The sequence below is a fragment of the Corvus kubaryi genome, unplaced genomic scaffold (genome assembly GCF_017639235.1).
Source record: "Corvus kubaryi isolate FWS band 111438036 unplaced genomic scaffold, C.kubaryi_AGA036_p1.0 37300, whole genome shotgun sequence".
NCBI lineage: Eukaryota > Metazoa > Chordata > Aves > Passeriformes > Corvidae > Corvus > Corvus kubaryi.
Genome location: NW_024581093.1, coordinates 7,806,848 through 7,833,527, shown reverse-complemented (window position 1 = coordinate 7,833,527; position 26,680 = coordinate 7,806,848). Strand labels below are relative to the sequence as shown.

Below are 26,680 nucleotides of genomic sequence, written 5' to 3'. Positions count from 1 at the left end.
GCAAAAAATCCCAAGTCCATTTCAGCACAGATCTGTGCACACAGGCACACTGAACAATACATATTTATTTATGATTAATGGAAATTAGCGTGATCCTTTACCCAAGTTGGTTGAGGAGTACAAGGCCTTGTCAGGCACTCTATTAAGGCTGCACAGGAAATTCTAAAGCCAGTTTGAGTTGACTTCTTTTTCTCAATTGGGCTATAATTTATGTTTGGATGTTCAGCTTTTAGACTTAAATCTTTTATGCTTTTTGAATAGAAACACTGAAATGATTCCATCTACTTTAGTCAATGAGGGGATTATAAGGAGCACATTCCTGCTAAAAGGCAGAACACTTTATGTGCAGTATTTTCCTTCCAGGGTTATGGAGGATGACGTTGAGAGGCGTGTGACATCCACACTTGTCCTCTGCTGCAGGAGACACTGCACATTTGCAAACAAGTGGAGACTTTTTATAGTTTAGGATTTTTTTTGATTGTGTTGAAGAGAAACCCTGGTTTTGAATTACTAAGTTTGGAAAATACAGTTCATACACCTGCCTGTCCTAGACAGTAAAGGAAATAAACTGGTTTCCACTTTTCTACTGGAATGGCATATGTTGCATAAAAGAGTTGGAGAGAAAGCTGCTTATGATTCAGCAGTGACAATGAGATGTTCAGGCAGCCTGAGGGAGGAGGGAGAAGTCTGTGCAGTGCAGCTCCTGCAGCAGTCCCTGACAGCCATCCAGCAGAGCTGCCCATCCTCTGAGACTGCTGCAATCTTGTGAGTTCAGGAGAATCTCCTCCTGTGGGGGTGGATGCACCAGTGATTGCCTGCATTTTCCTTATCTCCCTCTGGCTCCCTGAAGCAGGTTAGCTGTATGAGAACAGCAATAAGAACACCATCAATAACTATTTGTAAAACTGTCTAAAAAAGGACTGAACAGACTGAGGACAGAATAATGCCAGTTGTTCATTACCTACTCCCCTGGCTGGCACAAACCCTCAAAGTTAACAAGGCATTGTTAAGTACAAATGACTTCTAAATTCACTTACTGCAAAGCCACCTTTTCAGTTATAAAATGAATCAGATGGTCCTTGAATACCTGAAAAACAAGAAAACCAACCAAGCTGACAAAATTGTGTCCATATGAAATGGAGCTCTGCTTGTTATTTAGAGGTGTCAGATAAAATTTGAGCCTAGCCTTGTGAAGTAGAGTCATCTGTGGCGGTGTTTTCTGAGCCCTGGGTACAACTTTCCTCTGCGGGCATTTTCTTTAATGCATACAGTGTTGCCACATAAACTGTCAACAGGAAAACCATACAGTCAAACTAGTTTCTTGCCACAATCCAAAACTTGATCCCCTTATCACTGGGAATTTTGATTTGCAGCTAAGTCCTGAACTAAGCCAAAATCCTCAGTAGAGTTGGAAACCTAAACCAGAACTTGATTCTAATTTGCCTGTGTGTCTACTCGCAAGTACATTTTTAAAAGATTGTAGCTTATGATATAGATGAGGAATTATGCTACATTACAGCTTCCCTGGAAGCCCTTCCTTTCTGTGTGTAAAAACAGGACCTCACATATTGTTTTGTCTGCTTGACAGGCATGGGGGCTGGTGCTGTGAGCTGAAGGAAGCAAACACTGCTGAGGCACCGCAAGGCCCCCAACACCTTTGTAGGAGAATGTAAAAAATCCATCAAAATCCAACACTTGCTGTGGAATGGAGAAAACATGATCAAAACCAATATTTATTTCATGTTTCATCCTTTTCCCTAGATGCCTGTGGCATTTTTTCCTTTTACATTCTAGTCATACACAGGTACCAAGAATCAGGCTGCTGGTGATATTAGTTTTATAAGGCACTTGAGTGGTGGGCCTGAATCTTACACAGGAACGAGAGCTGGGACAGGGAACGAGGGGCACTGCAAAGAACAGGAGAAAGTAAGGGTTTTGTATGTGTTGCAGATCAAAATCAAAACATTGAACATGGTAATGTGCAAAGGGGCTGGCCACAAGCCCCAGTAAGACCAGTAAGCCCCAATAAGACCAGTAAGCCCCAGTGTGTGTCTCTGGTGGTTTTGTATTTATGTCTGTTTTCAAAAGGGAGTTGGAAAGAGTGGTGAAAAAGGCTACACAGATGGGCTTGGAAGTAGAGTTGTATGAGCTCTTCCATTAATCACCTTTTTTATTTCCTCCCTTCCAGGTGCAAGTGGGAAGTACACCTCAGGACCAAAGAATTGTGGGATACATTTCCTGCACTCACTTGCAAGCTATTGCAGGTACTGTCCTAAGATTCATATCTAAGTTTGTCACTATTTCCAGGCCTGTGGTGGAATTACTGTGCACAAGGAGCCAGAGTGTTGCCCCTCCTGTGTTTCTGAGTGCAGCATGTGTTGCAAAGCAGGGTAGACAAGTATACCCAACCCTTCACATCTTCAGTCCCAGAATAATTATCATAAGGCACAAACAAAAAATGTCCCTTGGGAACTTTGCTCCCTCTTAACCAAATACTGGTATTTTAGAAATACATTACTATCATTGTTACTCAACAACATTTAATAACCCGTACTGTGAGTATCAGCATATAAACAAAAATTTCTTTGTACATAACTGGGGGATAATCAGAAGAAACATATTGGGACACTAATTCTAGCTGCTGATTTCTGGTGGAAAAAGCCAAAATTCTCTGGCTTTTGACCTGCAAATTTCATCCATAAATGATTAGCAAGTTAATATACTCACTGGAAAATTCTCTTGGTCATATGTTTAAAAGCAGTTCTGTAGTTAGAGTAGGTGTAGTAATAGAAGCCAAATATACAGACCTTTACTTTGAGTATGATCAGCATTTTATTTAGCCAGAGGGTTGGATACCCTTCATTTATTTAACATGACTGTGATTCTTGTAATCCTGGCTGCTGGAAGAAGGACAGCCCTGTCAGACTGGCTGCTGACAGCCCATGTGCTGGGACCAAGGCAAGGCAGGGCTGCACGTGGATGGTGGAGCTTTGCACCCGTGTGCTGAGCGTGTGGCAGCGTTCTGCTGCTCCATCCCTGCCTCAGTGACACTGGGACTTGGGAACAAAACTGCCACTCCCTCAAGTCCATTAGAGAGACTGGATGGTTCTAAAAAAGATTAATGAATTTTTCAGCTACTTTTTAACAATGCAACATCCTTCTCTACTTTTCTATTTTTAACTTACGGTAATGTACTGTGAGATTGCTCTTGTGGAGCTGAGATTTATTGCTGTTCCAGTTTAGTTTAGTTTTTTGGGTTTTGTTTCTAGTTTTCAGTCCTGTTCCTTTTTACTACCTAGTCATGTATTCTCGGTTAGTCCTTGATAACCACATTGTGAAATCCCTAAAATACTAAAGAGGAAGAGGGGGGAGGGAAGAAGAAAGGGGAAGTAATGTTCTATTTTCACAGTCAACCCAAAGTTTGTTCACGGGTAAAACACAACCTTTTCTTTTCCTGCTTCATAGTTTTAGGTTTATCTGGTTCAAACTACATTCAAATAGAGCAGACAATGCTTTAAGAGTCTGTCCCTAGATATATCATATTTGTTTATGTAATGAAATGGAAAACTAAAGTTCATAAGTTTGGCAGAGCTGTGCTTTCTGATTTGCATCATTTGATTGGTAACATTCACACATTAAACAAATTATCCAAAAGACCAGTTTAACGATGTAAAGATGTGTATCTGTAAAACCAAGCAGTGTTTAAAAGGTCAGCCATTTAAATCATCTTGTCATACATAGCTGAGTACAACCTGGTTTCCCTTCTAGGATACATAAACTTACACTTGACAGTTCCAATACTTACATAAGTATAAAGTGAAATGATCCAACTGCTTGTGATCAGGGACCAGCTACTTATGCTTTTCTCAAGAGATGTGCTGGCTCAACTCTCTTCAGAGCAACTACCATTTGTTCAGACCTGACCCTCAACTTTTTCAAGAAACTTTAGAATTAGATGTAGCTTTTCTTCTCAGGTCTCTGCCTGATACTGGTTGCTGCTATGCAACTATTTCCACTGTGGAAATAGTTGCATTTCAGTGACAAATGAAGGGATCCTTTAATGAGATTTGATGTAGTTATTTTCCATGGGGCTGTTAATTTTACATGGTTCTTTTATGCCTTTTGATTAGTCAGTGATTAATGTTCTGGACAGGTTTTGCTGCCTTGAATCCACCCACATCCCGAATCCTGTTGAGTCACGGCTCTCAGACACCCCACCAAGCCATCAATGCACAGTAAGCCTCAAGCTACTCCAGCCCCAGCCCAAATGATGTAGCCTGCTGGATGCTATCTCATAACCTGTTCACATCCCTGCTCTGCATTTAGTGTGAATGTAGCCACTGGCAGTCCAGCTGCTGGGAACCCACACTTCTCTAGCCCCAGTTTCAGGTACCCAAGCCAACACAGAGCTGAAGCAGAACTCAGCACTGAGAAAGCTCTCTCAGTGTTTCAAATTGTGCAATCAGGAGTAACTCCTGTGCTGAGCATCCCTAGGCAGTGATTCCACAGATGTTTCTGAGGTAGCAAAGCCTGCATATCCACACCAGGGCAGGCTGTCCTTCCCTCTCCTCTCAGCTGTGTTACCCCAGCTGTCGAAGGCTGCACTGTACCTGACTGGGGACCTGACCTAGCTGAAAAGTAACCCGGCAGAATAAAAGGGGGCTTTGTTCCTTTGGGTTTTTAGGTGGTTTGTTCTTACTTTGGTTTATTTTATTTCCTCAGTCTACCCTGGATTAAGTGTTCCAAGTGCAGGGGTCTGCACATAGTCAGGTGTGACACAGCTTGTCTCAGAGGTGAACTGAAACCTTTGGTTTGTGACATGGAAACAGTTTTTCTTTGTGACTAGCCTTTACATCCTACACTTTGCAAGTCTTTTTGCTCTTCTTCCCCAGGTTCCCTGACAGTACATCCCATACTGCAGCACCTCCACTAGATCTTTTAATTTCCTGCGACTAGGCCTGTATTTGCTTTGTCCTACAACCATAGTGCTCCTTCCAATGTCTTTCAGAGTAGGACAGAACAGTCAGTGTATAGTACTTGCCTGAGTTCTAACTGAAGCCAGGGTTTCACTCAAGTGTTTTCAAAGTGAATGGAAAGGGCAAGTATGATTATTCTACGATGAACAAAGGTGAAGTATTTATTTATGCTGGCTGAAGTTCCCCGTATTACCCTTTCATCCTTCCACAAAACTTGAAGCTGAAAGGAGCTTTCAGAGAATTTGGAGATGATGACTGCAGGAACCAGTCACAACACAATTATGTGCATTTTTCCAGGCCAGTTCCTGAAGAAAAGAGTGCAGAGGAATTAGCACAAATCTGTATTCTCTGGCTAATTCCTGGAGGCAGTCAGATCACTGATTCTATCTGAACATTTAAGAAGTTGAACCTTTGTTGGGAGATACTACCTAGTTCTCTTCTGTTAATATTTACTGATGCTATTTCACTTCAGGAGCAGTTCCTGAAATGTCTGTTCCCCTGAGTGTTCTGGATGCAGCTTTGGCTTCTCTTCTACTTAGGTGTCTGATGAGTTCACTTATCTTCATCTCCAAAGCTACTGATCATTGGGAGATGCTGAGACTCGGGTCTGAGTAGTAACTTTTGCACGTGGATACATGCAGTACCTGCTGAGAGCTGCAGTGAGCTGGATAATACTAATCTCAGAAAACAGTTACATTCAAGTCATTCATTAGAGGGATTCATTAGAGGGATTCCATCTTGTGTCCTGGAAATGTAGCTGACTTCATGCCCCGGCTCCCAGTAGTGCTCTGAAGAGCAATTACTTCTGTGACCTCTAGTGGGGATAGTCAGGGCTGCCGGGCTGTCACAAGTCCTACACTTTGCTAAAGACAGATGAAAGTCATGTTCCCAGAGCTCCAAGGCTACTGCTTACCTGTCGAGCCCTGAGGTTAAAAGCTGTACAGGGCTGTTACAAAGGCTCAGCATCCTCAGAGAGAGACGTATGTCACTGTGCAGTTAATGCTTTTCTAGTAACAGCAGTGCATCTTATCAGACACAACATCATTTTGCCTGCATGTCTCTTGTTTTTCTCAAGATTTTTCTGTTTTGGAGAATGTTGCTTTTGTGTGTTTCAGTCAAGCGGTTTGCTATATTTTTCACACTGATCTAAGACAGGTTGCTGCCTGAGTTTTATGCCCATGTGGTAATGGTCCTGGTATTTTATTTCTCATTTGGTGAAGCCATGCCAGATGGATAATTCACAGAAAATGAGTAAAAAACCCTTCACCATTAAGGAATGTAAAAGCCCATCTTAGAAAATGAAGCAATTTATGTAATTGGGACTTTGTGGGGAACGGGATTTTACTGCATTCTTGTCAACAAGCACAATGCTTAAAAGTTATGTTATGAGGAAACAATGGCATGTCAGAAGAAAGTACAGCCTAAGGAGAGGAGACAGGAGAGGAAGATTCAGATGCTGCAAAAGGAGGACAGTCCATGAATTTGGATAAGCTTCACCAGGAATGAGAAACCTGGGACATCTTCAGGAGGAGAAAGCTCTTGTCAAAGTGTAAATACCTGATGGGAGGGTGCAAGGAACATGGAGGCAGCCTGTCCTCAGTGGGGTCCAGTAAAGGGACAAGAGGCAGTTGGCACAAACTGAAATGCCATTTAAACAGAGGAAAATGGTTTTCATTGCATGGATGACGAAGCACCAGGACAGGCTACCCAGAGGTTATGGAGTCTCCCACCACAGAGATTTTCAAAACCTAACTGGACATGGTCCTGAACAACCTGCTGTAGGTGACCCTTGCTTGGGCAGAAGGGCTGGACTGGATGATCTCCAGAGGTCCCTTTCACAAGCTGATACATTCCATGAATCTGTAATTTTGCCCCTATCTTGATCTAAGCAGAATGGATCTGTTAGTCACGCACACCTTTTGTAGTGAGTGTCACCTGCTCCAGGCTCTATTTATTCCATGTGACCTATTTGCTGTGCTTTTGTTTAGCTCCATCTTCACTGTAGGGCTTTCTTGTGCTGTCATAGCAAGGGGCTTTCCCAAGAGTAAGTTGGTCTGGATTTGTGTCAAGCTGTGTGAGTAGGGTACGATGTAAACCTGAGGTACAAGTAACTAGAAACTGTAGGTTAGGGAATAGATCTGGGAAATGCTTGCATCTGCTTTTATATTACAGCCCAGCTGGTAAAGGTTTATTGGGAGTAACACAAGCAGAAGAAAAAGATCAGATTTTTTGCTGTTGGAATTACCAGCCTGAAGAGATGAGTCAGTGTCAGAACCTACTTAGAACCCTCCTTCCCTACTCATGGTCTTTTCAATATTTCTTTTAATTACTTAGTATGGTGTCAAATAATCCTTGGTTGAACATTTCTGATTCTGTTTGCTTTTAACTGTTGCTTTAACACCTTCCTGCTCACCCCTGCCCTGAGATGTTGTTGAAATTCCAACCCTTCACAGGGTAATAGTGGTTGGAAGGTGAAGTCCTAATGGGACTCCAGGACTCTGGAGTCTGTGTGTACTAATGCAGTAACAGTGCTAAGGCTGCAGAGCTCATTTTTTAAGAGTCCCTAAAGAGTCCTGGTGACAGCTGCAGTTGAGATGAGTGATTAATAAACTGTGAGGGTGTAGACTTAAATATTCACCATCTCCACAGTGGCCTCTAAAAGCAGCTCTGGACATACATGTTTTAAATAGGTTTTACAAAGTAGTAAATTATGTGAAAGTAAAATTCTACTCAGACTAAGTAATTTTGGGTTTACTGATTTTCCTTCTGATTCTGGCATTTGAAGACAAATCTTTTACTTTGAAGAAAAGTAATGTTCTGACTTGATATATCTTTGAAAATCTGGAACAAGCAAAATTATAGCTGTTAACTGTAGGGACAGTGAAAATGAAAAGGGAAGACAATATGGTAAAGAATTGTTTCTAGAATGTATCTATCTGCTCCTTTGCCCACATCAAAATGATTTGCTGTAATCATTGTAAGAGAGAGACAGGAATCATTTTTTATTAGACTTCATGTCACCTAATGTGCTTGAAGTTAAGGGTGGTTAGTTGCTGTAATTAAAGAGCTATTTTGTGTGTCAGATGGTTCCATTTGGCAACCAATCAATCTCAGCCCTTTCATGTAAAACATCCTGGTGTAACTCCCCAGAACTGGTGAAAAGAATCTAGTTCTTTATTTCTGAATTCCTGCCTACCTAAACCTGCTTCTAACACGTGCCTTTAGAAATATGAAAAAATACTTTCAGTTTAGGCATTCTTATGTGAACATAAATAGAACTCATCCTCAGATGGACTACTACAGTATAAGTAAGATGAATTTAACACTGATGTATATTTACTATTTACACTTGAAAGTTAAACTTTTCATTTTTAAAAATTAGAAAGCAAAGCAAGATCAAGTGATTTACCCCAGAACATACTGTGTAGTTCTGCCTGAAGTAGGATTTTAACTCTGAATTTCTGGTTATAAATGTAGTGCATCAGATTCTCCTACAGCAAGAGACATCATTTTGGCTGGTTTTCTGTAGCACAGGGCACTTCTCATTTCTTCAGATGTGACTGGTTCCAGAAGGAGATACTTAAAACCATCGAAAAGTGTTGTTCCTACTGGACTTCCTAACAGGCTAAACACTATGAGTGCACTTCTGGCCACATAATTTCTTGTCTTGCAGCCTTTTTCTCAGGAAATTGGATGTCTGCCAATAGCTCAGCAACTGATACGTGGCTGAGTAACATTCTAGAAGGAGGTCTCACTCCTTGTTTTGGTTGTTTGTCTGTTTGCTGCAGGAGACACTACTGTTCGATGTGAGCAACTGGATATGCTTCAAGATTGGCTGTCTGAATTCAGAAAATCTACCTCCTCCTCCAGTACAGCCAATCCAGAGGAGCTGGTGGCTTTTGATGTACTCTGTGGAGATCTCAACTTCGATAACTGCTCCTCTGGTAAGACAAGGTTTGCCTTTTCCTGGTGTCTACCAGTCCTGAAAAGGAATAGGAATGTTCTTGATCCCTGTGGGTTATAGCAGTATATGACTATATACTAAATTATGACTGGCTTTTGCTAGGAAAAACTTAATTGCTACAGACACTTCTAAAATAGGTATGAGCTTTAAGTGTCAGCTACTCCCCTTGGCTCATCCCATGAGCTTTGTGGAATAATTAAGCATGATGGGTTTTAAGGCACAAAGAGCAATAATTTGTGACTTGTGATAGCAATAATGAGGACAGATACAGTGGTTTAGCTTCACTTGAATTAGGTAGACACTTACTGTCCTACAGTTTTAATTACTGATGAGAGACATGTATGCTATGGGATTTTTGTGGAGAAAAAGTAGTAAATTCATGCAGTTAAAAATAATTTAGTAGTACATATATGCATAGGAGACTAATGCTGCAGAGAGAATTCAACATTGCTGAATCAATCTTGGAAAAAAATTAACTCATGCTATGTACTTTTGGGTTTTTTTAAAGAAATTTGTTTTTTCTTTTAATTGAATGCTGAGGGTACTAGAAAAAGAACTCCACAAAACCATAATTAATTGGTGGTGAGTTCACAGAGATGGAAGCTTTTTCCAAACATGAATATTATGCTGTGTTAACAGTTAAATTGCCAACATGGAGTGCAGAGCGTTGTGTCCGTGTATCCTCTGTGCCTCCCTGCTCTGTCCAGCTCAGGCATCCAGCAGAGCTCCCTGCTGGTGTGGAGCTGGCACATGGACCAGTGGCTGGGGCTGAGGGGCCACAGCTGAAATGCTGCCACAGAGAGCACAGGGCAGGTCCAGGGAGGGGGGACACAGGGAAAGTGCCCAGGGGAGCTCAGGCTGCAGCATCCAAAGTGAGATTCAGCAATTCAGATCAGGGTTTGTGGATGAACAGGTGAATTTGGGAACAGCAGCCAGTGGATTCTGTAGTCTTTATAAGAAGTCTCAGGTAACTGAGGTAGAGAGCAACCAGAAGAAATTGTAACAAAAAGCATTGTCTGATCTAAAACCCCCAAACTATTATCTCTAATCTCACTACTTGTATCAGACACTTGAAATGGAGGATTTTAGGAAAGTTGGAGAAACGTTTACTTGGGTAGAAAAGACCACCAACCCAAACCCCAGCCCTTGTCTCACTCGTTTCTAGCTCATAGGTACAAACAGTAAATCCATCACAACTTGGGATCCAAAGGAAACTTGGAATGGTTAGAGAGGTGCTGGCCAGTGCTCTGAATGGTGGAGGTGAGCAGTAAGTGGCAGTGGCTACAGAATGCTGTAGTCAGACAAACACATCTTAGGGTGAAGTATAATGCAGCAGTGGTGGTGAGTTTTTGAGGGAGTACACGAAGGAAGTGGTCAGTAACAGCTCTTCAGCTGCCCAAGCTGCCACATAAGCCCAGGGGGCTGCAGCAGTGCTGGGCAAGAGAGGCAGAAGCTGGGGACACAAATAGACACATCTGCTGTGATTTGACCATTTCACTTGCAACGTTGTTGGCTGGATGGAGTGGCCTGGAGGCAAAGGTGTCCATCAAGGAAATAAACAAGCTGCTGCAAACTAAATGGGAGACTGCCCAGTCAGATCACAAATCGAGAGTGAATGGGCTCTGCAGCATGAGGAGAGAGATGGGAGTGAAGCTGTGAGGCAGAACATATGGTCAGGACTCTCCACCTGAGAAGTGTTGGCACTCTACCCAAGATCTTGCACAAGAAGTACAGAGCATAATTAATGCAATTCTGAGCTGTCTTTTTAATGAAAAAGTAAAAATAACAATTTCCTTTTGCAAATAATAGTTGTAAACGTTGCAACTGCTGCTAAAGAGGATTGAAAACGGGTTATAAAAATTAATTTTATCTTTACTATCTCTGACGCTTGTTTACCCTCCCCTTTAAAATGCACCCAGCTTGGAAACTGGAATTAAGCTGGCTATTTAATTTTTTTATTTTCAGATTACTTTCTTTCCATATGTACTAAGCAAGATTAATGCAATGTTTTAAAGTTCTCTCCTCCATTCTTACATTACTCATTGTTTTAGGGACATTTGTTAGCATTATAGGTTAATTGAGTATCTTAAGGTTTTTTTAAGCAATATTCAGCTTCCTGTAATTCTCTTTATGATTTTCTGTATCCTTTCCCACTCCACAGACTGATTCAACAGCTAATTAATGTTTTAGTGAATACCAAGCTTCTATTCTTAGTTATATTGACAGTACAGTTTTCAAAGATCTTTAGATCCATGAGTGACCTTACGTTTATGACAAATTTTCTGCAACTCAGTTTTCCCCTCCAGATTTACAGAACATTATGGCAACATTATACAGGGAATTCACACTTAGTGGGAATGTTATTAGAAAGTTACCTACTGTCATGTTGCTTTGGACTGACTTATGTAAAAGTCCATTATGTTTTTAAAGCTTTTAGCATAAAAAAAAGCCTTCCAAACAGATGGGTAAAGTTTTTTGTCATCAGCTATGACTTGTCATGGTCAGTGCCACAGTTGTAAATGAATAATTTTTAATCTATCTTGGCTTTGAGGGAGATTGTGTAGACAAATGATACAACAAGGGAAAACTCAGAGATATGAAAAATGGCAAAGATTTCAACTTCTACTTTTCCATAAATATTAAACAAACCCATTGGCTGCTCAGACAGAAAGAGAATTCTCTGCATTGCCCACCTGGCAGAACTTAGAGAGGGTCAGTCCTTCAATCATGTGCCACAACCCCAGGATTCCCAGAAAAATTAGTTTTTCAATCTCCTTGCAGTTTTGAGGATGTTCTCAAGACTGAGAGCTTTACAAGAGCCAGCTGGAAAGACGTAATGAGATGGATGAACTGTCAGTCAGCTGTACTAAAGACTGTGAATAACAAAACGGCAAACTAGCCAACAGCTGCGAGCACAGCACTGCTTCACTCCACCTTTTTGTTCAGCAGAGAGATCAGCAGCTTCTTCACTTGGCAAGACCAGCGTTTTACACAAGGAGATTTGATGTGATCCTTGGTGTGTGAACTGGGCTCTGTCTAAGAGACACAGCTCACAGTTCAGAGTTTTGTTTCAGATTTTATTTCCCATTTCGCACATTCTCTTGGCACACAGACAGGGACAAATACATGACAGCAGCAGCAGCTCCAAACTCAGGTGAATATTCTGACGATCCCAAGAGAGAGCCTTCAAGTGTTGCTAAGATGTTCTAACCTTGTAAAAGGTGTTAAGTGCTGTAAGGAAGTTTTCAGGAGCTGTTTGCAGTTCCTTTGCCATTTAACAGTGGAATTGTAGCCACTGGCATTTTCACGTTCCAGTTTGTTTCCTGGCTATGGCGACTGCATTGATAAGCAGCACACACAGAACTGGAACTTGCTGGTTTGCTCAGGCTCTGAAATGCTGGTGTGCTCATTTTTGTGGGATATCTTACCAAGTGATCCTAGGAGCTTGATGTGCTGGATGCCTTCAATGCAAGGAGCACAGTAGCAACTAGGAAGAATTTAATTTTAGGTTGATAGGTCATGCTGATTATGTTTAGAATGGCTTTAATGCTGTAGATAACATCCCAAGCAAATTATCAATTGCCTGTCCTTTCCCTTATCTGTTATAGCTTGGAAAACATTCAGTCAGGGAATTCTTCTGAAGCAAAGAAAGCATAAGGTTTTATCTTCAAACTTACTGAGATGTGTAAATATGCCCACAAACAGCCATTCCTTTTGCCACTGGGAAGCCAGCCCAGCTCTCCTCTGGGTGTTCTATCTCAACAAGAGTTTTGTACTGTGTAAGCAAAGCAATGGCAGAGAGAGGAGATACACTGGAAAATTTTCACTTCAGCTTAGAGCTAAAACTACCAAGAATATCTTTCACAGAAAAGACTTTGCAAGAAAGCATAGGAAAGCACTTTTATTAGCAAACATTTGCTGGAATTTCTGACTGAGGCAAGATCCTGCTGTGCAGTAAAGCTACGGCTGAAGTGATTCAAATCAAACCTAGGTATTTATACTGAGGAGAAACGAGGGCTTGGTGTTCCTCTTGTGGCAGAACACACAATTGTGCAGAGGTTCACAACCAGGAGCTGATGTGCCTTCTCTTGGGGTTGTTCTTTCCCTGCAGAGGACAAGCTGGAGCAACAGCATTCTCTGTTTACACACTACAAAGACCCATGTCGAGTTGGTCCTGGGGAGGATAAACCTTGGGCGATCGGTAAGTCCTTCTCTAGCTCTCAGTGTGGGAACACCTCCCTGTCTGTCACCCACAGCCAGCTCTAAGCAGCAGCTGCTTCAGCTGACCAGCAGAAAGAATTTGGTGGAGGACAAATATTTATAAGGGGTATTTTTATAACATAAATTTTATAGACCTTAACAATATCTTGTGGAATGATAATTAAGACCCAAACAGAGATCTTGAACTTCAGTCCACTTTCCAGAACTCATGCATCAAGCTACCTGAATGCCTTCCCCACATATTGTACTTTTAAAATAATCTCTAGATTACTTGGAGGGGAAGGAAGCCAAATTATTGTTTCTGTGCTTTGTGCATGCAGTGAAAGCCTGCAGCTTCTGATCAGAGTGTTCCATTTGGTGCTCAATAAATACTGTCAGTGAGGATGTAACAAAGCAAATCAACTCTACGAACTTGTAAGGTTTGTATTGTAAAAGATTTCCTGGAACTCTGAGATATTAATACCAGGTGAGACTCAGTTGAACTTGCTGAAGTTTTAGAACAGGAATTAATACTTTCTCCAGAGGAGCTTTTATAACTGAAGATAATAAAGATAAGTAGAACTTTTTAATAATGAGGCTTTATTCTGTGGTAGGAGAAAAAAAATCAGAGACATGTGGGCTGAGGAAGTGGAAGTGTGAAGACATTTGCAAGGTGGCAGGCAGTAGGGAGGTCTGGAGAGAGGAGAAGTGAACACAGTGTGCTCTCAGTCAGAGCAGTCCCCACTCTCCCACACACCTGCTCCTCTGGGAACTTCCCAGGAGGCACATCCCAGGAGCTGTGATGGGACACTCACATCTCCCTTTCTGTTCACAGGTACCCTGTTGGATCCTGAAGGGTTATATGATGAAGAAGTGTGCACCCCAGATAACCTACAGAAGTATGCAATTCCTAACCTTTTCACATGTTTTAGACAGTTGTGTAGAAAGCATGTTGATTGCTTGCTGTTTAACATTTCATATGTTCAGAGTGAGAGGTATTTTATGGACTGAAAACAAAACAAATAACCAAATTTTTACCCAGGGTAGTCTGGGGAAGAGTATAAAAGGGGAAGGAAAAGAGGCTGGTTCTCTAAGTCAAATAAGGTTGGCTTCAGTGGGTGATGACAGCAGCTGCAGGCAGTGTCTGTTTGTCTCCAGAGCTTCCTACTTGGGCAGGCCCATAGCACAAGAAACTCCAAGCACTCCCAAAAAGGGTACATGGACAGCTTTTCTGAAAATCTCTGCAGGCAGCCAGTTCTGTGGTCACAGCACTGTAAAGGGCAGCAACAAAAGGAAATGTAGTTTTCCTCAAAAAGCCCATAAAGTTTAAAATACCACCCCCAGCCCAACAGCTGCTGAGTTACCCATTCATCACAGAGTTCAATACACCTAAAAGCACCAGCTCACAAATACAGAGAGGAATTAAATAGCACATCAGACAGAACTAGGAATACGGCTTAGGATCTTCCAGTGATACTAGTGCAGCATCACTTCTAAAGAGTGTTTGATATTGAGAAACAAGTGTCCTTGGTTTGAGCTAGTGGGGTTATGAGAAATACAAAAAAATCTTAATTAGCAGTAGTCTTAAGATGTATTTCTTGAATACCTATTTGTTAAACAATATGGCAGTGGAGAGAAATTAATAAGCTTTGTACATTTTAGAGCAGCACTTAATGAATGTGGCAATCCTTTTGTCACCTTCTCCACCATGAAGGCAAGTTTACTGTGCTAAATAAATACCTTATCATCATGACTAACCATAGAAGATGTTCTAACTACTCATTACCAAAATATACTACAGAGGTAAAATTATTTAAATTAAGAAGTCAGTCCAGATGTTTCTGTTGACTCGCATAATGGAAATGGTACATTATAGGCAGTAGATATTGTCACTACTCAACATAACTTTAATATATGTGAAAGGGACTTCTGGAAAACAAAAATAAAGAAATTTGGCCCTAGAATCAAGTTTGTAAATGCAAATCTCTCTGGGGGTGCAACATTGTATTTTATGCCTCCAAAAGCAGGCTTGGAGCATTTTAAAAAAACCAAAACACCAAAACAAAACCTAACCCCTTTCATCCCCCAAGAAAAGCAAAACAAAGCAAAAACAAACAAACAAACAAAAGAAACAAAACCCAAACAAGCCCTGTGTTTTAAAGTGGCCTTTTCAGACAGCGTGTCATTAAATTCCTTTTGGGGTATTATGTTTTATTCCCTAAAGAGTTACTTGTATTCAGCAATTACGTTCCACTGACAAATACATGACTGATTAAATAGGGAGCAAGCAAATGATCAATAAAGAATTCAGAATACTACTTGTGCTACCTCTGAGTATGCACAGCACCTCAGGATGTGATAACTGGAAAACAGCCTTGAGTGCTGGGAACAGAACATGAATAAGACTTCTTGCCTGCTAAGTGTGGCTTTCAATTTTCTGCAATGTGCTATAATTCTATTGCACTGATGAAAAACCCCTCAATGAGACTGTAATTTCCCCTGGCTCTTTCTGCAGGGAAACAGGGCTCTGCATGTGTGCATTATGTGGAGGTGCTCATGTATTGGAGAAGCCATGGTTTCCATGAGAGGCCAAGGGAACCTGTCCTGCTGTCTCTGCAAGGGACTGGCAAACAGGGAATTTGCAAAGAAATTCAGAGAAATTTAAAGCAATTAATGGGGTCTGGACTTTAAAGACATTTAAATATTAAATAGCACAGTAGCTGTGGGGCACTAGGTAGCTAACGAATACTCTTCATATACACAGCAAACCAGGGTACCACCTAGAATTGATCCATTCTCAAATTTTTCTATAATAAACCTTGATGAAGCTTTACAGATATTTAAATTGTCAATGTCAGCTATCCAGAGAATTATTTCTTCATCAGCACTCTTCTCTGGTTTATAAATAAAATTAAGTATTTCGCATTACTAAAATAAATAGGCCATAAAAGCAGCAGAACAACTCGTTCTTAACGATCTCTTCTGCGTTAAGCACAGCATACGCAAAACATCAGACTTGGTAGAAATAATGAGCAGGTCATTACAATTATCAAACAATTAATTAGCTAGATGTAACAACCTGGGCCCTGCCGCAGTCCTGGAAGCCACACAAGCTTCTGCTCAGAAAGGCTTCAAGAAATGCATGCAAATAATCCCATCTCACAGAGATGGTTGTCATCTTCAAGTTAAGCACTGGAATAAGCCCATTTTTATCTCTGAACCCTGACCAGAGGCAGGTCTAGGAGACCACACTCCAGCACAGTTATGAAAAAATTTAAATGCAATTTTTTCCAGTCTCCACTGCTGGACAGGGGCTCACAGTTGAGCTAAAGGCTGCAACACCAGTGAGAAAAGTCTTCCTTAGCTCAGGTGCTTCTGGCTGGAATGAGAGGTGGTCCTTCGAGGTTTGGGATGAGGGAGTTTTGCTTTATGGCTCCCTTGCAATCACTGCTCTTGATGCTCCTTCACTCACTGCAGCTGGGTCAGCACTACACAACCAACCAACCGAGGGATGGGGCTTTCACACTCCAGCTCTGGGGTTTTTGGGACTGAAAACCCATCAGGGAAAAACAAAGTTCCAATTATTTTATTCTCCCTTTCTTTGTATCCTATGAATCAAGACAATTATTCTGATAAAAATCAGGTTTAGTTGTGCAACTCAGTCACAATTAGAAATGTTCCCTCAAACTGTCAGTGTTTAACTGCCAGCACGGCAGAGCCAGCTGTCCTTTACTTGTGTCGACTTCCTGGAGAGTCAAACAGCAAACACAGCACAGAGAGGTGCAAGTTCTCAGCAGCAGCACATGCACACACATTTACAATTTGCTTCGCTCATGTATTTGAAATTAATGTTTCCCTTCCATGAGCACTTATGCAGGTTAAATGAATATGCAGCACTCACATACTTTTTAAAAGACATAACTGAAGCTGAAACAAATTTATCTTTTAAATTAATGCAAATAATATTTTTTGCAGTAGTGCTGCAGAGCTAATCAGCAGTTTCTTCTACTTTGTTACTTAATTAGCTTTGCCAAATATAAATATAATTTTTGAAAGAGGTTAGTACCATCAAAGAACTTGCTTCCTTTCCAACCTAGAAAAACAATCTAAGGAAGTGAATCATTTGCAAGAGCTCTTTGGAGAATCAAAATGGGGTGCAGACAATGAGCTAATGTGACTTATTAAAACAAAGCAACAGATAAAAGAAAGTTTACTTTCATAAACTGATTATAATAAGATCTAAGAACCTTCAATACCTCCCTAAGTCTGAAGGGGGGGTTAAGAAAAGTTCTGATCAAATGACTACATGATCAGAGTTCTGTCACTGTTACCTGCTGAAGCACATAAAGTGCTTCTCGAATCTATCAGTTGACCCAAACTTAGAGATTATAACATTACTGAGACCTAATCAACTGTAGCCACTGCTGGGTCCCCTCTGCCACCATTCAGGTCCTTCCAAAACCCCAAAATTTGACAAACAACCATCTGAATCTCACACATTAAAACATATCACGTGTTTATCCCTTGTTTTTCCTCCATTCTGTAATCTCACATGCATGCATTAAAAAAATTCCTGAACCTAACCCCATAAAACCCATCCAAGTCAAGTCTTAAAAAAACAGGTGACCAAAAGTACCTTATTTTTCCCCAAGGTGAAATTAAAGGCTTTGTGCCTGCTAGGACCCAAGTTCATGGCTCAGTGTTTCTCTTGAGACAGTTGATGATGCAGCTTAATGGTGTCATCAACTCTTACAAGAGAAACCACAGAACCTTGAGCTCAGGTTTTGGCAGGTAAGTAAAGGAAGGAGATTTTTGAGGAAGTGGTTTTGCAAGTTTGTGTTGTAAGGCAGATACAGCAAAACCACAGCCTGAGCAGCCCCCTCTGCGTGCACAGCTGTGCCACTCACCTGTGCTGGACTTGATGTCACCCGTGAGCACAAACCCCGGCACGGGCGGGTCCCAGTCCGGCTTTCACTCACACAGTTGGGTCTGTTCTCCTCGGTGCTCCTTCGGCAGAGCTTTTAAATAGAACACTGGAAGGTAAAACAAGTTTCCTTCAAAATCCAACACAACAGCAAAACAACACAGAACAGCACAGGATTACTGTAAAAACAGAGTGACAGGGACCCGTGTGGGTTACCTGGTCCAAAGTCACATTCGAAGCTGGGCTAAGTTCAAAGTTAGATCAAGTTGCTCAGGGCCTTAACAGTCTTCTGTTTAAAACCTACAGTGAAGGTTTAAGCACCCAAAAATAAGTATTTTAATGGGGGAGCAGCATCTTATTTCCTTGAACACAAGATTGGTACCTAGAAAACCAATTCTCAGTTTTGAGTGCTTCTGTATGTGGCCTTGGGCCAGGTAATGCCTTGCAAGGTGGGGGTGGTGCTAACACACCTGCTGAGTACATCCATGTGGAGGAGTTTGCAGTGTCACATACTGGAATCAAGTAAATTAGGCTGTCATTTCTAGTGAAGTAAGACCTTGGGGTCCAAGACACAGTAATCTGATGCTGAAACTTGCTCAAAACCAACCACCATGTGCCCAGATGTGTGTTCCTGCAAACCAGTCCTCATCCACACGCTGTCTGTAGAGCTGGATGTTGTAATTTCAGGAATTGCTCTGATCAGAATGGAGAGGTTTGTATCAAAGTGCTCAGGTTTGTCATAAAGCAATCCAGGAAACAACTTCCTCCTCTGCCAGTTTCAGCAACATTGGAAATCAACAGAGGGGCTCTGAGCTGCCTTATAGTACCAATAGCAGGTTCCCCTCTCAGTGTTTGTTCTCCTGGCTACAAGGAAGTTCTAAGACAGCACCAGTGATGCCAAGGCTGCCATGGGGTTTTAAGAGCACTGTCAGCAGTTAGTGCAGTCTCATACTGGAAAACACATTTGGAAGAAGATGTGCTTTACAGGTTTAACAGTCCTTTGGGACTGGGATTACCTTTACCAGGGATTTGGACAGAACTTGGGTAACATGTAACTGGAAAGGATAAGCAAACATAGAAACATTAAAACTTGTTTTGTTTGTTTTTTTAATGAAATAGGGTGCTGGAAAGTGAAGAAGGAAGGAAAGGATATTTAGTCTATCCCACCAGCAAGAACCACAGTTCCAGTCAGAAGGGGAGGAAGGCATCACTGAAGGGAAATGGGAGGAGGATTGACTATATGCTCTATACAGAAGAAGGTGTCTACTTGGAATGGAAAGTGGTAAGTTTCAGAGTTGCCAAAAAGGCTGTAACTTGCGCAACAAACTTGTCTGAATGGCACTGCAGCCTGTTCTGTTGGATTAAACCCATACTCCTGGGAGGACCTGCTGCTTTGCTATTTTCCACTTCTGCATGCAGGTACCATGTTTGTAAAGCTGTAACAAAGTTAGGGTGAGTTTGAGGATTCCCACAGCAGCACTGGTAGCTGTACTGCTCTTCAAAAACAACCAACCAACCTCATTTTCTCTCTCCTTTTAAGCTTTTGCCTAACTGTTTTGCTTGATGCTTCTCCTATGCCTGCAGTCTGAATATTTTTTAATCTTTTCAAATGTCTGGATGTTTTTTAAGCCTATGAAAATCCACCTAAGTTACAACTCTGCAATATGTAGGCAGAAGCTGACATGAGCTACCCAGAGGGAGAACTTGTAGGGTGCAGTCTGCTTCCTAGTGTAGGACTTTGCCTTGTACAGCATTCCAGGGTGAAAATGAGGAGCTCATTCACATGTGTTTACCATACTCTGCACATGGATCACCTACTGCAGCACTGCAGATGAGTCTGTCTGGAGCAACACAGATGTTACTGCAAATAGAAAGAAAAAGTACAATAGATTCCATGCAGACCAGCTCAGCTGGGTGCTACCAGTGCCTCACCTCATCCCCTGCAGCCCACTGACATGCCCTGAGTGGCAGTTCCGTGTTAGCCCAGCCAAGCCTGGCTGTAACACACTCTGTAATACACTAGGGAGCCCTCCAAGAGGCTGAGTTTTGATGGGTGGAATGACAAACCGATTTTTCAGCTCCTTTTCTTACTGTTGTTTTCCTTCTGCAGGAAGTGGAAGAGTTCAGCTTTATTACCCAGTTAGCAGGCCTGACAGACCACCTACCAGTAGCAATGCGTCTCATGGTGTCTACAGGAGAGGATGATCCTTAAAACTGACCAGCTCTGAGAGATTAGAAGAGGGAGCCATGAATGATATTTCAAAAATATCAGAGGATAAGAATGAACTATTCTGGTGCCACGTTAGGAGAGATGACCAGACCTGACCTGGGCTACTCCCAGAAAGTACCAACAATGTGGATCTAAAAAGGGAAGAAATGGAAGGGGCTGTGGCCTAAAGCCACTGTCACAAGTGGCTCAGGCAACAGGGCAGGCCTGTACTACAATGCTTTCACTGTGGACCGAACGGAACCAAGATGGAAGTCCTAATTCCTTCTGAACCAGTGCCATTCTTACTAAAACATGTTTTTATACTAATATATAGCACAATTTAGTTTGTACTTAGTCTGTGAGTTAGTGCTGCTCAATGGTTTTTTGCATCATTTCTTTGTCTAATTACGAAGCTGCAGCTTTTCTCTTTCTTTAGCCTGTGACAGTTGTAGTTCGTGCTTGCAGCAGCCGCATGCGCCCGCACTGCATGCACCGGAGAGGAACCGGGCACAGCATCCCTGGCAACGGCAGCAGGGAAGGGAGGGCACAAACCAGACCCAGCCAAAGCGTCCTGGGACTGGCAAACCCTTCTGTCAGGACAGGTAGATCTTAAACCAAACAACAACTCTCTTCAATTTGCAGACCAGTATCTTCCTGTCTGATTTAAGGATAATTAAAAGATTTGGAATCAAGACTTTAAGAACACAGTTCCACCCTTATTCCAGCTGTGTTCCCACTGGAATTATGAACTGTTTTGTCTGAATGATGACTCCAGAATCAGGCCTTCAGCTTTCTAAATGCAACTTATTCCCTTAAGAAGAAACAGTTTCCCTGTAATGTCTTTTCTTTCCCATGCGTGGGACAGTTCTGAATTATGGTATGGGATATGTATGTTACAGTAGAGTGAATAGATTCCTGTAGTACCATTGGTAACACCAGAGCCAACATTCTGCCTTAGCTAGAAAGGGTAAGTGGGAAATGAATTGTAAAATGCATGCTAGATATAGAGTAAAAAATAAACATAAGTGACATTTGGGGGGAAAAAGGTGTAGAACAGTGTATGACTGATAAGGCAGAATAACCTGACAATTTTTTAAAGGAATCAGTACACTTAAAGGGGAAGTGGAATGTGGCCAGCTGGAGAGTAGAGAATATAACTGTGACTCTTGGCCTTAGGTAACTGCTTCCCAGGAACAGAGGCTGTTTTGATGTCTGTGAGACATGATTCTCCATTTGTTTTGCACTCACAGACTGAATGGGGGTCTTACCATAGGTTCTTACCATAGGTTCTTATCATAGGTTCTTTCCAATAAAGCTCTTCAAATGTGGGGCTCCCCTCTGCCATCTTGTCCCCATGACCTGACCTACCCAGCCTCTGTAACCTTAACAAAAATAATGAAAAACTAAGAATCAGGTCCATAATGAGACTTGGGATTTTCTTAGGGATTTAGTTTCAGAGGGTTTGTGTTGTTGGGAGAACAATGAGAGTCCTTCTGTTTTACCCATTACTTAGTTTCTTCTGCCTATCTCCTTAGTGTTATTTCCTCTTGCATTACAAATTCCCTGTGTTAAGAAGAGTTAACCCAATATTAGATGTACTCCATTAAGTAACCTGTTTTAGTTACACTGCCCACAAACTCCTGAGGATGCTCTTGTTTTGGTTTAGTTTACACCTGCTGTGAATCAGCTTGAGCTAAATCAGAATAGATCTAAATTAGAAATCTCAATCTGCACAGCCTCTGGTACTTGCTTAGTTAGCTACAGTAAACAACAGAACTTGTACTTAGATCAGCCTGATTTTGCAAATAGTGAAACTCTTAATAGTCATGAGAGTACAGGACTAACAGTATTGGCTAATTCCAAGGAGGCAGCAAGGCCACCGCTCACACTCTCCCTCTGCACCTGGTCTTGAAACATTTTATGCCTCGTTTTCCAGTCCTGGGGTCCCTTCAGCAGAGACTGCCTCTTAAAAGTGTACTGTGCCAAACCATGGGGTAGTCTGAAGTGTAACCCATGGGGACTCAAAAATGGAACCATACTCAGTTCCCCTTTTTATAAAATTAGGAATTCAAGTTTACAGAATCAGAGACTTTAGTGTACTACCCCAGTGCACCACCAGTTTCCCACTTTGTATGTCTGTCTTTATACAGAGGGTGCACATATGTGCAATGTGTTTTTCGGGTTTTTATTGCTCCACCCAATTCAGAAAAACTTGTACCCAAACCAATGCTTTTTAATCCTGTTTTCTACCTTGCTTGTATTTTATTAACCTTTTTTAAAAAACCCAAACAGTACCAGTAGCAATTTGTGCGCTGCCCAGCAGCTATTTCTCAGTAGTAAGACTAACTACAAGGTACGGTATTTTTAATAGTTTTCCTAACAATGTAAATTACAATTTGATATCAATTTCACCAAGTATCAGTTACAGGAGCTGAATTTGACACTGTGTGGGACATAGAACTACTGCCAAACAATGTTACATTACTTACAGTAAAACTAACATGATCTAAATTACTTTAAAATTTGTTCTGTGGTTTTGTGCTGACTAAAAATTCAGCCACTTTCGTCAACTTTTTGAGATATGTTGAGAAATGTTTTTTCAAATTTGAAGTAAACTGTTCTGGATTTTGTTGTTCCTAGTTCCTCAGTGCTCAAGAACTGGCTAGCTGTAAAATGTTCTCTTACACAATACACATACATTTAACCAGTGTAAGTAGTTCTTTATAATTTACTGTCTTAGGGATGTGACTTTGCAAGAGTGATGCTGGGAGGTTCAGCATTGTGGCATCACTGTATAGATGCTCCTTGGTTTTTTTGCATTGATCCTGTGCCTTCTGATGCCTCGGCAATGCTTGCAGGGGTCAGAGAGTGTCTGTAGCAGTGAGCTGGAATGATCAGGCTTCCCCTTCCAGGACAGTGACCTCCAGGAGAAAAACGAGTTTTGCCTATACCACTCCAACCACCACAGTTCCATCCAATATCCCACAGAGAATCCACTCAGACAATGCCTGTACTGGCATGATATCAATCATCACAGGCCTTAGGCAGACACTATAGGATAGAATATTTGCATTAATAATAATAATAATAATTAAAAAAAAAAAAAAAAAGAAGGGGCGGGGCTGAAGAGACCAAGCCCAGGAGATCAAACCCTGGAAGGCTTTTTTAGATGTCAATCCTTCTTTGCTTATGGATAGCATGACCCAATTTATAAGTAGAATGTTATTTATAAGAAATCAAGCTTACTCTACTATGCTTATCCCACTTTGTACTGGGATTTCAGGCATCTTCAAGAAGTGAGTGATAAGACTATGCTTGGTTTATTACCTGCCCCTTACCAGGGATACTGCAGTTGAAGTATCACCTTTTTATAAAAGCTTGATAACATCTTGTTTCTCCTGTTCAGTTTGCATTTTACAACAGTACTTCTAGAACAAGTGAACAAAAGACCCAAAGAGGACCATTGAAAACCAAGCATTTCCAGAAGTTTTGAAGGTGTCAGGTCCTGACAAAATTATTAACTTTAGGTCACTTCAAAAACACACCCCAGAGACGGAGCCGCTGAGCACCAGCGAGGTAACACCCAGCCTCATGCTGGGGGAAAAGGCATTTTACTCATTCCAGTGGCGCCCAGTTTTGTCCATCCCAGCCTGGACACTTGGTAGAATCTGCCTAAAGCACCCAAACAGAAATTCCCAGAGCCTGGCTCCAGGAGAAGCCTGCAGCCCGAGGATGTGTGTCCTGCTGGCTGCAGGAGGAGTTTACCTGCCTTGTGCCAGTATCATGACAAAGTTTTATCCCGGAAACACTCTCAGTTAGTCTGGCCAGACCCTCAGACCTACTTGTTGGGTAAGACAGTAAGATTTAAGGAACACACAATTCCAATAAGGAGGTTTTTTTCTAATGGCCTTTGTTTGGTGGTCCAGACGAAGCCGATCCGACTGCCCCCAGTTTGGTGTCTGAGCTACCCTGGATCACGCAGCAGCACAGCAGTGTCAGCACATATCATCAGCTCACAAATGAAGCAGTTTTGCCTCCTCCTGGCACTACAGGATGAGGACAGAAATACAATTCAAGCACTTTGAAAACCTCTCAATTTTATCCCTTATGAGGGTCAAATTGTTACTGAAGGTCTCACTTTTCCATACCATCTTGTTTTAAATATAATCTTGATGCTTTTAAAGACTTGTATTATTGCTGAGGTTTAGAAGTCCTATAATAAGAATAACCTTTTTTTATTTCAATGATTTTTCGGTATTGTATCCTTCTGGAACCTAATGTTTTTATATGGTAAGCACACACCTTCTGACATTTTGTTATAAATGTATTTAAAAAAAAATTTAAATATTTTCATTGGTTTCTTTACCTGCAAGAAAACCACAATCACAGACCTGATAAAAACAAGGTATTTTAAACAATATGGAGGGGTTTTTGTCTTTTATTGGTGCTGAAAGGAATAACTGGTTGATGCAATCAAGATAATAAAATTTTAAGGCTCAAATGATTCTGTGCAGTCACTTTCTCTGGTTTTGTGATGTGGAGACTGATGTCACCAACAGAGATCTGACTCCAAATCACAGTCTGGTGGGTGGGTCAAGTACATCTCATTGTGCTACATCTGTTCAAGTGAACCTGCAGAAAATACAAGGTGAAGAAATGAGTCCTTTGAACTCCCCCTGCACTGCCCAAACATCCCCTGCACAGATACCCTGAGCAGTTTTCCAGATGTGCAGCCTTCCTGCAGAACATTCACGCCAAGTCCCTGCTTTAAGGACAAGGATCTGCACTGGAGCCTGCCAGTGCCTGGCCCCAGACTGCAGGAACAAGGGAGGATGCAGGTGCACAGCTGGGTACCACAACAGTGATCTGGCCCCTGAGCTCAGGCAGAGCAGGTTTTTATCTCTGTGCTGTCCAGTCAAAAATAAAAAACACACATCACACCTCCTGTACAATTGTTGGTTTAACAAAACAATGTAAAGAATCCATTTTACTGGTTTAGTCTATCTGAACAGTCCTGCAAAAGCCAGTAGGGAACCCTTCCTTGAAGGATTTATTTTTTCCACAAGCAGAAAGGATGGTATCAGTGGAATGCAAATGAGTAAGAAAGAGCCCAACGCACATTCTTGTCATTTCCTCAGGAAGGAACCACCCCATCCTGTGGGACAGGACATTAGAGACGGATTTCTGCAACTTTCTCCATTGCTGCACAGGTGATTTTTGTCTGCATTCTGATGCTACCATAGCATTATACTTTGACAGACTTGATTTTCCAGTGGTAGATTCTCAGATTGCCTCTCTTGCAATACCTGACCTATTTTCCCACTGCTACAGTTTGTTATTATGTGAGCAGCTCATGAGTGGGCTCCCTTCTATAAAGCGCTAAGGAACTACAAGTTAAAAACACAGTAATTTCTTGGATATTTGCATATTGCAGACAGTTATAGGAACAAGTACAGAAAACTGCAGCTCCTTCCTGTTCCCTGTGCCCAGGAGTTGCAGTGTAGTTCATGATGAACTTGTGCCCACAGCTGCCTGTGGGTCAGCACTGTAACAGCACTGCCATCTGGCTCTTCAGCTATTTTACACGCTCCCTTGGCAAAGCACCTATTAAAACACAAGCCTCCCTATCCCACTGAAATTCCTGCACAGAATGCTGCTAAAACCATTATTCTTGTAGCCCTTTTCTTTCACTATTTAATACTTTGGTGTAGCAGGTCTCCTTGTTGCAGCAAACTGAAGTGGCTCATCTACATTTTCATGACCTTTCAGAAGACTATTCCAGATTTCCCATCTACCACTCCTAAATTTGTAGGCCCATTTTCTTCCATACTTTCCCTGACATTTAGGGAAGCCTCCAAGAAGCCACTTGTGAAATCAGTGTGTGGAGCTTGCTAGGAAGACTGGCAGGAGAACAACAGCCCTCTTTCTCATCTTTTACATAATGTTAGATTTAACCACTGCTCCTTACAACCATTAAATGTGGACAGGAAGAAATATGCATTAATTGAAGGAAAGATTAGAAGAAAATGGGAGGAGAAAAAAAAATCTGAGAATAGTTACACAAAAAGATCATGGAATCTCCATCAACATTTAACTTAGGATGTATATTCCTCGTCCCCAAACACCCTCAAAACTCCTTTCTGAGTCTGATAAACATTTCATACTATTGCAGATCACATGAGCTGCTGAGGTTGTGCTCAGCCACTGATACCTCCCCTGTGGTACCAAGAACTACATCTGAATGGTCAACTAATCAAAAAAGAAGATTATCTGTAGTAGAAAAATGCTACAGCTTTCCTCTGTGCTTTAAAGGATGAGATAATTGAATATAACCACAAAATAAAGGGACATTTTCCACATGTTCCTATTAAGACACCAGCTTTCAGCTGGCTCCCCTATCTGTAAAT

At 41.6% G+C, this 26,680-nt stretch overlaps 1 protein-coding gene and 1 long non-coding RNA gene across 3 annotated transcripts in view; one reads left to right on the top strand and one right to left on the bottom strand.

The window, feature by feature from the left end:
- The window catches only part of SMPD3 (sphingomyelin phosphodiesterase 3), a 104,760-nt gene extending 79,983 nt beyond the window's left edge, over window positions 1–24,777 (top strand). For both annotated transcript variants that reach the window (XM_042027457.1, XM_042027458.1), the window contains 6 exons: window positions 2,189–2,264; window positions 8,765–8,920; window positions 13,052–13,141; window positions 13,976–14,039; window positions 19,184–19,346; window positions 20,175–24,777. In XM_042027457.1, coding sequence (XP_041883391.1) covers window positions 2,189–2,264; window positions 8,765–8,920; window positions 13,052–13,141; window positions 13,976–14,039; window positions 19,184–19,346; window positions 20,175–20,276 — 651 coding nt within the window. In that variant the 3' untranslated portion in view covers window positions 20,277–24,777. The remainder of the gene's footprint in view (window positions 1–2,188; window positions 2,265–8,764; window positions 8,921–13,051; window positions 13,142–13,975; window positions 14,040–19,183; window positions 19,347–20,174) is intronic.
- LOC121664269 lies at window positions 12,001–19,188 on the bottom strand. The gene is made up of 2 exons (XR_006015908.1): window positions 18,048–19,188; window positions 12,001–14,411 (listed from the first exon to the last, which is right to left on the bottom strand). It is a non-coding gene; the product is annotated as an uncharacterized LOC121664269 (long non-coding RNA).
- Window positions 24,778–26,680: the final 1,903 nt, after the last annotated feature.